Consider the following 12,589-nt stretch of genomic DNA (forward strand, 5'->3'; position numbering starts at 1 on the left):
GAAGGAAGTTGTAATACTGCATGGCAGGGCTGGGGAGAATGGAACTACAAGGACCCTCCAAAATCAAGCTAAATATAGAGAAAACTGGTTGCCAAATTTTACTTTTCCTCCCCTAAAATTTAGCTTCAACCTAAGTTTGAAAGTGTTTATTTTTTCCCTGTCATTTCCAATAGTTTTAAAGTCTTTATTTTTAAACACAGTTCACCAAACAGATTGCTCTGCATGACTGCCCTGTCCTAGTCATTACGTCCCACTCCACCAATCTTTGTGTCAACCACACATTTTAATCACCGGTGATTTTATATTTACTTTCAGATCAGTGATAAAGGTGCTGAATAATGGTGGACCTCAAACTAATCTCTCCACTGAAATCACCCCAATTTGATGATGATTCCCCATTTAAAACTACTTTTTGAAATGCCTCAGTTAGCCAGTTCTCAATCCATTTAATGTGTGCTTTTTAAATATTGGATAGTGCTAATTTTTTAAATGAAAATGGCATGTGGTACTAAGTCAAACACTTTACAAAAGTCTAAGTATATTACATCCATGCAGTTACCATTATCAACCTAATTTATAATCTCAAAGAATGAACTCAAGTTAGTTTGACAGGACCTATTTTCCATAAAACCATGTTGATTAATAAGGGATGGGAATATGATTAAGGACAATCAGCTTTTCCATTATTTTTCCTAGGACTGATATCAGGCTAACTGTCCTATAGTTAACCAAGTCATCTTATTTGCCATTTCTGAATATTGGCACAACCGTAGCATTCTTCCAGTCTTTTGGAATTTTCCCATTAATCCAAGATTTATTAAAAACTAATATTAGTGGCCCAAAGATCTCCTCAATCGGCTTTTTTAAAATCCCTGGGGTGCAAGTAATCTGGGCCTGCTGATTTAAAGATGTTTATCCCTAGTAGATGCTGCTTAAAGACTCCTTCGTTACCAATGGAGTGGAAAGTACTGCCTCATCCTCATGTGACACAAAGACCATCATCCAGCTTCTTTCCAAATGCAGAACAATTTTTTCCCAATGAAAGCTGAGATTCTTACAGAATTCCAGGAGCTGCAACTTTAAGAAAAAAAGCAAATGTCATTAGACTTGTGATAATTTGGGAAAGCTGGTGGTAACCGAAAGAGGGCTGATGGGAGATATGATTGCTCTCTATAAATATATCAGAGGAATAAATACCAGGGAGGGAGAGAAATTATTTAAGCTCAGTACCAATGTGGACACAAGAACAAATAGATATAAACTGGCCATCAGGAAGTTTAGACTTGAAATTAGATGACGGTTTCTAACCATCAGAGGAGTGAAGTTCTGGAATAGCTTTCCAAGGGAAGCAGTGGAGGCAAAAGACATATCTGGCTTCAAGACTAAGCTTGATAAGTTAATGGAAGGGATGGTATGATGGGATAGCCTAATTTTGGCAATTAATTGATCTTTGACTATTAGGGGTAAATATGCCCAATGGCCTGTGATGGGACACTAGATAGGGTGGGATCTGAGTTACTACAGAGAATTCTTTCCTGGGTGTCTGGCTGGTGAGTCTTGCCCACATGCTCATGATTTAACTGATTGCCATATTGGGGTCAGGAAGGGATTTTCCTCCAGGGCAGATTGGCAGAGGCCCTGGGGGGTTTTCGCCTTCCTCTGCAGCACGGGGCACGTGTCACTTGCTGGAGGATTCTCTTCACCTTGAAGTCTTTAAACCATGATTTGAGGACTTCATTGGCTCAGATACAGGTATGATACAGGAGTGGGTGGATGAGATTCTGTGGCCTGCATTGTGCAGGAGGTCAGACTAGATGATCATAATGGTCCCTTCTGACGTTAAAGTCTATGATTCATGAACACTCAGAGATGACCTGTACTTGCTGACAGTGGGGCGGGCAGAGGGAGAGCAGTGGCTTTAGCAAATGTTACTGAGCAAGCTCAGTCCATGTGAACATGCTCAGTACAAGCCAAGTAACAAATCTGGGGGGCATGTGACCCGTGTTTCTCCCCCCCCCCCCATGCATCGTTTCTGATAACATTGGGCAGCACCCTTCTGCGTGCATGGAGGTCTTCTTCCATAGATTGCTTCCGGGGCAACATGGATTCTTCACTGTTAGCACACACATTATACTCTCACCTCAGAATTTGCTCTTCCAGTCTATAATTGAAGGACACATAAGTAGGGAAATGTAAGGGAAGGTCACATTACTCCTGGCTTGTCCCTATTGAAAACAGAGGACTTCAGTCTCCACAACTGTGTTAGTCCAGCATCTGTTACAAGTTCTAAATTCACTTCATTTTGCTTCTGTTTTTAATCCAACACCACATTAAAAATAAAGTGCTAGACTGTGCCCTTAGCATATAAGTTGGTGGTTAAGATTCACTGCCCAAGGAGTAGCCTCAAGAAGAACTGTGACTGAGAAAGTCACCATTCCTTCCCACTCTCCCCTTTCACAGTGATGTCACGTGTACTGCACTCCTTTCCAGGGGCCTGCACACGCCTTCCAGTATGCCCAGCTAGTTCCCCTGGCTGACTTGTGGGGAGGCAAAACTATGGTTCCATCGTTCCCTACCCAATTTCCTCACAGCAGCGGGGGGGGGGGGGGGGAGGCAAGAGGTGGCACAGCACAGCCCCCATGCCCAGAACTGCAAGCTAGAAAGGTCTGACATAGCTAAATAGGAGTTGTAGATGAGGCTTTGCTCCCCTTACTCCCTGCATGGCTGAGAAGGACGAATGCAAAGCTAGCCCAGAAATCATTTTTCTAGCTGGGGAGTACCATTTTTGCCACAAACAGGGTGGGTTTTTTTTTGTTTTTTGTTTTTTTGAGTGACAGATTGAATCAGCGCTAAAATCTGAATGATTATTATATTTATTGCAGGGCATCTGAAGTCAACCCTGAGTGAATACATCTCCAAGCTGGATGGTGTGAAATTGATCAGGAGCAACAAGAGGCTCGGGGTCATCCGGGGTCGTATGTTGGGAGCTGCACGGGCAACTGGGGATGTGCTGGTCTTCATGGACTCCCACTGTGAGTGTCACACAGGCTGGTTAGAACCCCTGTTGGGCAGACTAGCCACTGAGAGGTAAATATCCCTTTGGGCTTAGTGTACAAAATGTTTAGATGCTTGTTAGAAGGGAGTGGGGGGTCACCATGAAGAACTATGATCCTTGAACTATTTATATTGTTCATAATGCACAAGTTTATACTAATTCCTGGTAACAGGACAACACTCGTGATCTCTTAAAATTCATTTTTACCTTGGGTTTTCATGGTCTCTTCATCCCTTTATCCATACTGTGTTATTTTACTTTTACTCCATGTGCATTAACCTGAAATTTAGGGAACCAGACAGATCAGGCATTTAATAAGACACATTACCAAACCCTTTCTCTCTAGAGCTGCCTCGAGGGAATACAGCTTGTGTCTCAAATGCATTAGCATTGGAGCATATGGTGGCCAACATGAAATGAGTTGGCAATCCCAGATAGCAAGCAACAGACGACAAGCATCCATCAGAGAAACCACTACAACAGTTGGCATTATTTGCTGCACTTGTTGGCAATCCCAGTAGTGAGGCCAAGGATTGAATAGGCCCAGACGCTGGATTACCTTCTTCTCCTGTGAGCTGCTCCTATCAGGTCACAGCTGATGAACATTGACAGGGCAGGGTGGGAAGGGCTGCACTGCTTTCTCCCACATTGTACCTGCGGCTGTTCCATGGAAAAATAGAAGACTTTTCGGGCTGCCTAAATCCTAGCTATTTCACCCACATTAAGCTCACAAAGACAAATAGAGATAATGCCTGGCTGTGCTCAGCATTCAGCAATCACCAAGCATCACAAAGAGGTTAGGATACGGCAGTGTTTCAAGAATCATATGCAGTAAGTACATACTCTTTAATAAAGAAAGAATTCTGAAGCCACTGACAAGTAAATGTTTGAACATTAAATTCTGTAACATTAACAGTAAACTAAGGCTGTTTGTAATACAATGAATTGCTGAGGGGGTGAGGGTGTATTTTGAAAAGAAAAGTATAATGCCTCCTTTAAAACACTTACTAGCTCAGTAAGTAACCATAGTAAGAAGCTGTAAACAACGTTGTTCCCAGGCAATGAAATGAGCTGCTTTTACTGCTGACAATGGCTGCTTTTAAATTCATTCATGTTCGCTTTCAGAGATGATTGCATGGTTCAAATGCAAAATGAAAGATGCTGCAAGTATGTGGAATACAATACTGTTCTAGGATTCCATGTCTGCCCTTTTCTAAAAGGGTTTCCCAGTGAAAGCAGATTGCTTTGTCTTCTGGATTATTTGTGGCCCATGCTGCTGAAGCTTTATTGCTGTTGTGACTCAAGCTGGCTTTGATCTAGTATCCAATGTCTGCACCTGCTGCAATCCTATCTCCTGATTGCAATGTAGACGTACCCTAAAAGAGCTACAGAAAGCCTTAAAGGAGAGTCACAGTGACGCACTGCTCCATGGAAGCTTTTTACATGCCTCTTCACAGGGGAATTACAAGAGCAGGAGAGGAGGCATGGCCCATGGATCCAATGGCACAAATTCATGCCACACTGATTCACTGGCTAAAATTCACCATGGCAAGAGAGTGAGGAAGCTACTAATGCTACTGTCATCCTGAGGGTTCCATAGTGGTCATGTAGCAGCTTCACTGGTGCCTTGTGACCCATGGGAAAGGCTTCTGACCCCTGCAGCACACACCAACAACCCTTGTGCAGAGCCAATGTGCTGATTGTTTACTCCTGTTTTGCACAGGGAGCCAGGATTTAGTCCTAAGTAAAGGCTTCAGGATTTCTGGCCCATGAATAGAAATGTAGCCTGATTTGGAAAACAGTGGAGGCCCAAATCGTCCCTTTCTAAATACCATAGCAGAAGTGTTCCTACTCCAAGCAAGGGAGCATTGTGTAGTAGTTAAGACACAGGGCTGTCAATCAAGAGAGCTGGGTTCTAGTCTTGGTTCTGCATTGACTTGCTAACACATTTGGCAAATTATTAACCTCACTATGTCTCACTTTTCCCACCTGTAAAATGATGCTAATACCATCTATCTGATGGTGATGGTGAAGGGGAGGAGGGAGTTGCATCATTATTTTTCATAAAGTCTTTGAGGTGCTTGGATGGAAGATGCTATGGAAGTGCAAGGCATTAGTATAATAAACTTGAATTAATTAAGTAGGTGAGGAACTGGGAAATTGAATCCATATTCAACCCCTTATACAAAAGTGAAGCAGAAAACAAAGTTTTACTGACTCACAAAACACCCACCTCTCTTCCTCGTGCACTAATTAAGTTGTCACTCACTCACTTTAGCTGTAAAAGAAAGTGCTTTAGCGTAGGAGAGCACTTCATCAGCTACAGAAAGTGACTCAGCAACTGCCCAGGTTATATACAGCCTTTCTGATGTCTGAACCTTTGCATGAGTTCTAACCAATAACAATCCAATGCTCTCCCAGATCTAATGTTAAAAAGGGAAAGAAAGAACAAAACAAATTTTATTTTTATATATTCAGACTAATTTACTCCAGGGAGACAAATGTGGTATTAATGTCATATACAACATGAAGGCAGAATCAGGTATTTTATCTACACAGACAGTTTCAACTCTAGTTAAGTTATTCCTTTTGAAATACAAAATACAGGCTTCAGGCAACAGCATCATACTTTTGGTCTTCTATTTCTGATATCAATGAAATAGTCATAAGCAAACAATTTCAGATGTTTGTGAAAATCATGCAGTCCCCAGATTCAAAATACATTCGTGAATCAATAATGTTGCAAAAGCAAGTTTGAAGAATAAGCAGCAGAAAGATGGTTTAATAATACTTTGCACTTACTGTAGAACCTCAGAGTTACGAACACCTCGGGAATGGAAGTTGTTCATAACTGAACAAAACATTATAGTTGTTCTTTCAAAAGTTTACAACTGAACATTGACTTAATACAGCTTCGAAACTTTACTATGAATGCAGGTCTCCCGAGTTGCATTTATTATCTTAACGCAGTAGGAGCTGGTGAAAATAGTGCAGGTAATGCACAGATTACCTAATGCAAGTAAGCACAGATTCCTTGTCATATAAAATACTGACTAATTACATGGTAATCCCAAACCAGCTCACTTTCTGCACTGGGGTTTTAGACACCAGTGCGACTATGCTGTTCTAGCTGCTCTGGTGCAACTGAACAAGTTTCAAATCAGGTGCAAATCACAGTTTATGCCGGTGCAATACTTCTACACTGAGGGCTTGTATTAGTGTAGCTATATTGGTGTATCTAAACCAGTTCATAAAACCTCAGAGTGACAAGGCCTCAGTCTCTTATGGAAAAGACCTGTACAATTCAACAGGGATGAAATCAGTAAGTTTGTATATAAATTATTCTAAAAAAAGCCATATGGAATTAAAACCTTTTGTGTAGACTTTTTAACCATTAAAATAGAGAATATTGATAGGGTCTATCTATAGAAAGGTTCCCATTTTCCAAGACTCCATGAGAATGGATGGCAGACCCCTAAGAAATACTTAGGTGCTCCAGGAAGTGGAGCTGATGAATCAGGCCAATTGTTTTCAAAAGTGCCCGCTAACTTTAGGATGCCTCACCTTGGACACCTAGGGCCTGATTTTCAGACCTGCTGTGCACCTGCAGTTCCCACTGACTTGTAGGCAGTATGTAATTAATAGAATAGATCTATGAATCTATGAATTATGCAGGATATCAATGTTAACCTTATTTCTTGGGGGAAATGCCATGGGATCTTTAACTAAGACAAGTATATTTGTTTCATCCAAGATAAACTAATTTCTACAATACAGTGCCCTCAGGTATCATGCTGGTAACTCTGCTACCCCACACTAATGCCAACGTCATGCTGTCTAGTGCCTGCCTACATTCCCCTAAAGATTTAGCTAGGTGTGTCATTTTCCAGTTCCTGTCCTCAGATGTTGGGTAGTGTTACTGTGTGCCACTGAATTCCATCCCAGAGGGAGCTACATTTCAGGGGATCATCAAAGTGCTCCTTATAGGTAAGTTTCAATAGGAGAATGTTAGGCAAGCTAAACTATAGGTGTGACTGCCAGCTCCGTCTATGAATGTAAAATATTATTTGCTGATTACATAGTTCTTCTCCCCAAGGATTTCAAGGATTTTACAAATACCCATTTGAGGCAGATAAACACTGTTATTCCCATTTTGCAGATGAGGAAGTAGGGAAGTGAAGTTAATTTTTCTAAGGAAGCCTGTGGCAGAGCTAGGAATGGAACCCAGAGCTCCTGAGTCACCAGCCTATGGCTTACTGGGAAGAACATCCTGCCTAAGGTTATGTAGTCCTTTGGAATACCTTGTGATAAAAGGTGCTAGAGAAAGGAAAGATTATTATAGAATCTTTCCATCCTTATTGAAAAAGGATCACTATACACCTTATTGGATTACTGAATTCACTTAGCAGGGTTACTTGACTACTTTGTGTTATTTTTTGGTTTTCGGGCTTTAGTTGATAACCTTATCAAAATTCTTTTCCCAGAAACTACAAAATCTTCCTAAAATAATTACCATGTGCACACACCCTCAAGTAAGACTTGTTTAGGACGAATTATTTGAACCATAAATATAGATTTACTGTGAAACAGTGCAGCAGTGAAAAGATAGGAGACAAAGGGTTAGAATAATGAGAATATGGTGAGTTTTCATCATTGAGAGAAGTGAATAGTGGGGTCCACCAAGAATCTGTGCTGGAACAAGTGCTATTCAACATATTCATAAATGATCTGGAAAAAGGGATAAACAGTGAGGTGGCGAAGTTTGCAGATGATACAAAATTACTCAAGATAGTTAAGTCCAAAGCTAACAAAACTAGGTGACTGGGCAACAAAATGGCAGATTAAATTTAATGTTGATAAATGCAAAGTAATGCACATTGAAAAGCATAATCCCAAATTATGTATACATACAAAATGATGGGGTCTAAATTAAGCTGTTGCCACTCAAGAAAGAGATCTTGGAGTCATTGTGGATAGTTCTCTGAAAACATCCAGAGTGGAGCAACAGTCAAAAAAGCTAACAGAATGTTAAGAACCATTAAGAAAGAGATAGATAAGAAGATGGAAAATATCATATTGCCATTATATAAATTCCTGGTATGCCCACACCTTGAATGCTGTGTGTCATTCTGGTCACCTCATCTAAAAAAAGATATATTAGACCTGGAAAATATACATTAGGGGTATGGAACAGCTTCCATGATTCCTTCTTTAGTTCTACAATGTAGATCACCAATTATTTATGAAATTGTTGTTAAATATAATTAAGAATTACTACAGCCACTGAAAATTGCCACATTGTCTGTTTGCTGCTGTTAGAAATCAGAGTTTTGCCAGGTGTGCAGGATCAGGCAAAAATGGTTCTATTGTTTAAAAGATTTCTGTGCATGTGTTAGTTTTATGCTGATTTAGCATGAAGAATGTAAATATTTTCTACAAAAATCAAACAATGTCTTCATCTCTTCTCAGCACAACTACTGCAATTCCCTTCTGTAGGGCCTGCAAATCCCAGCTTTCCAGATTCCAAAATTCACAGAAAACTGCTGCCTGCCTTCTCACATGCACAAAGAAGCACGAACTCATCACTCCCATTCTCACACAATGCCACTAGCTCGACATTCATTTTGGTATCCTGTTCAACACTGACCTTACTTTTAAAACCTTGCACATACTTAGTCCCCTGCAACTATGTAGCTGACATCACAGACTTTGTCTCTCTTCCAGCTCTACTTTTCATGCCCTCCACTTGTCTAGAATAATACTCATTAATATGTTTTGCACTTATATACTATGTTCATCTGAAGATCTCACAGTCCTTTACAAAGGTGGATAAGTATTTCTCCCATTTTAGAAATGGTGGGGAAATTGAAGCAGAGAAGTTAAGGTCGAAAGCTAAGATTTTCAAATATGAGTGGCTAAAGTTAGGCACGATTCATGAAAAAGAGGTCTGATTCTCAAAAGTACAGAGCACCCAAACAGCTCCCAACTGACCTCAGCACCTCTGAAAATCAGGCCACTGATTTAGGCAATGATTAATATGGATTTTGATATCTAGTACCCAAACCTGAAAATGTTGATCTAAGAGACTTGTAGGCCACAGCGGGAATAGATTTTCTGGAATTTTTAAAAACAAATATTGATTTAGGACCTGGTCTAGCAAAGCATTTAAGCACATGTTTAACTTTAAGTATGTGAGTAGAATCATTGACTTCAAAGGGACTTTTCATGTGTTTGAAGCTAAGCCCATGCTGAAGTGCTTGCTTAGCCATTTCTGCTTGTGGAAGCTTCCTTTTAATCCTATTAGCTCCACCTCATTTAAAACTTTCTGCAATGTTATTTTTCTTGGGAGCTTATCCTGCAAGGTGATTTCAGTGGAAATGCAGGTGCCCAGACAGTGCCCAAAGGCAGATGCTTGCCCCAAATTTGGGCCTGAGCAAGAGAGTCTACATGTAGCTTGGATTCCCAAGCCATCTCATTTTTGTAGGAAAAGATCCACTCAGAGTGAATTGAGGACAATAGGAACATTTGTACAGTTGTTTTCGTTACCTGTGCTCATTTTAACAATCTATTTCTTTCCCAGCAAAGCATGGTACAAATCAATACAAAGCCCTTCTAAAAGCAGTCTACAGTATATGAAACTTTAAGCAGATTGGTTAATTAATTCTTATTTTTCTCTTATTATTCATATTTTTTACAAGAAAAGAACACAATGTCCACAGCTTATGTAAAGGGTAATGGGAAAACATTTCATTTGCAATTGTATTTGGTTTAGAAATCCCCAAACAGGAAGTTATGTTTGTTTGCTTTTTTGTAGGTCTCATGTGCTCCAGGCATTTGAAATAGTCACAAATTAATAATGCCCCACTCACATTGGACAAAGCATTGTTGCCAGTTCTTTTTGAGTTTCCTTCCTCCCCCCTCCACCCCTGCTTCTTCAGATTCCATGGAATAAAATTAGCAGTTGTCTGCCAGTGTGAACATTTCATTGCAAAGTTCCGAGAAGGTGCTGACTGTCTGCCAGCTACTGTATTAAGAACAAAACAAATTACAAGCAACATCTTCCAACTTTCAATTACCTTTGGCTGAAAATGTGCATTTCTAGCCATGCAAACACTAAATCCACCACTGAACATGCAGAAAACAGATGTTTTAGAAAGGATACTTTAATATCACAAGAAAGATAAGCCAACACTTGATTAAAATAAGAATTGGCTGTTGATTAGTTTTACTAAAATTAAAGCGGCTAGATTCCTTATTTATGATCAGAACTTCTAACAATTTGAAGTTTAAGCTGCTGTAAATTAGTGCAGCTCCACTAGTTGCAATAGAGCTATACTTATTTATACCATCTAAGGATCTGACTCTTAAATTTCTAAATGGTATCTTAAAACCCTGTAAAGCATGGAATTCTGAAGGTGTGTTATCATTTATACAGTAATACTTTTCAAACACAGATATCAGTTTGTAGTGCATATAATTCATTTGGGAAAACAGATTACTGGTTCTTTTACTGAAGAATTTGAGGCAAGGTGCAATATGGCATATCCAATGAGTTGTCATCATCAATTGTCTTCAGTTCCATAATTTTCCACATGCAAACTTTTTATTTAATGCTTATCCAAAAGTCCCTTTTTAAAAAACTTGCTTGTTTTAGTTTTATATCAATCTTTCCATTGCTGAACAAATTTTAAACAGCCTCACTTACTCTGCTTCTGACAGATTAAGAGAGTAGGCTAAATTGTGCAAAATGTTCAGAATACTAGGTTGTTTTGGAAGCACATTTTTACCTGGCTTGGTGGTTGAGATTGGTTTGGTTCTGGTTTTCTGATTGGCTGAGCCCATTCCAGGTGGTGCAGAAGTTTTGTTTGCATAGCACTGAAGGTCTGGGTCCAATATTTAAAAACAAACAACAACATATAGTTAAAAAAAAAAAAGAACCCTCTCCTGAAAACACTACTGGTTTTAGTGCTTATTGTCACAAACAATCACATTGAAGTCAAAAGTGTTATTGGAGGATTGGGCTCTGATATTGGCAACTAGAACTAACTAGATCCAGAAAGGATGAGATGTAAATGAATGGAAAATATAATAGTAGAAGAATTATGCTAATATCAGACCCTTAGATCCAGAATTTTATCTCAGTTATACCAGTGTAAATACAGAGTGACAATATTTACTTCAGTTCAGTTATTCTAGATCAGTGGTATTTAACCTGTGGTATGCAGATCCCTGGTGGTCCACAGACTATGTCTAAGAGGTCCGGGAAAGGTGACTATGAAAATAAAATTTCAGATCCCCCAAAAGGCATTCCATTTTTCTGATCAATCATTGGGTATGTGAATACCCCCACCTACAAGTCAAAACCTGGAAGTATTGTCATTACTAGAGAAGCCCACTGTTTAGCGCCCTGTCTCCTGCTGTGTCAAATGCTGTGCTGAGCATGTTCATCATTTATAGTTGAATTCTGTTCAGTCAGTTTTCAGTCTAAGACTTCTATGGTAGGGGTCCAGAGACCACAGGTTGAATTTCCAAAGAGGTCCGCACCTCCATTCAAAATGAATAAAGGTTGAAAACTCACAGTTCTAGATTTACACAACTATACATCAGATAAAAATCTGGCCTTCCTAGTCAAGCATCTTTGAATTTTTTATTCTAAATAATTCCCCATTCATACTTCCCTTCCTAATCTCTCTCACTCAAAAATGAAATCTTATTCTAAAATAAACTATGTTACAATTAGTTTATCAGTTCTAGCTATGTAAGAATATTTAGACTAGAAGCAATAGACTAGAGTGTGTTCATCTAGTAGCAGCAAAGTGAAGCGGGAGTGTCTAGTTCCAATTATAATCATCAATCCCATTTCCACCCAGGCAAGGACATCTCTTGGTTCTGTGTTTGTACATTTTTATAGTGCAACCAAAATAAGACCCAAATTAACAGTGAAATGACTGTGATTTATTCATTCTTAATAAATTAGTGTCCCCTACTTTACTCACTATAGGTTCAATCTTCCAATAGGCAGAGCACACTCAGCTCCCATCAGCAGAGGAGTTGCGGGCAATCAGTACCTCACAGGAGTGCTCAGCACCTTTCAGGGTCAAATCCTAGAACAAATGGTTTACTAACACACTGTCAACTTATTCCCCAACTTGGCTTTCAAAAGAAAATAAATTCTTTTCAGAAATCGAATCGTCTCCCCTGTCCTAGATGTCATTGACTGGAAGACTTTTCAGTATTATCACTCTGTGGATCTGCAACGAGGTGGTTTTGATTGGAAATTAGATTTCCATTGGGAGCCGCTGCCAGAACATGAAGAGAAGGTACGCCAGTCTGCCATCAGCCCCATCAGGTAACAGTTCATCAGCCAATATGCTTACTCTCATGTCCGCAGAATCAAATCACAATCACAAAATCTAACACACCCTCCAGCTAATTGAGAAGAGACAGGATTACATTCATAATTTTTTTTGACTCATAATTTTTGAGAGGAGAGGGTTATTGGTTTACATTAAGTTTACATATCCAGTAGGTTTT

At 39.6% G+C, this 12,589-nt stretch overlaps 1 protein-coding gene across 5 annotated transcripts in view; it reads left to right on the plus strand.

Annotated features, from left to right (window-relative positions):
* Window positions 1-12,589, plus strand: part of GALNT15 (polypeptide N-acetylgalactosaminyltransferase 15) — a 35,878-nt gene that overhangs the window by 7,081 nt on the left and 16,208 nt on the right. For all 5 annotated transcript variants that reach the window (XR_006177189.2, XM_005297030.5, XM_065587050.1 and 2 more), the window contains 2 exons: window positions 2,883-3,087; window positions 12,237-12,404. Coding sequence is in view for 4 of the 5 variants with exons in the window: in XM_005297030.5 (XP_005297087.2) it covers window positions 2,883-3,087; window positions 12,237-12,404 (373 nt within the window). In the remaining variant the exon portion in view is untranslated. The remainder of the gene's footprint in view (window positions 1-2,882; window positions 3,088-12,236; window positions 12,405-12,589) is intronic.

This window comes from Chrysemys picta, chromosome 2 (genome assembly GCF_011386835.1).
Source record: "Chrysemys picta bellii isolate R12L10 chromosome 2, ASM1138683v2, whole genome shotgun sequence".
Lineage (NCBI taxonomy): Eukaryota > Metazoa > Chordata > Testudines > Emydidae > Chrysemys > Chrysemys picta.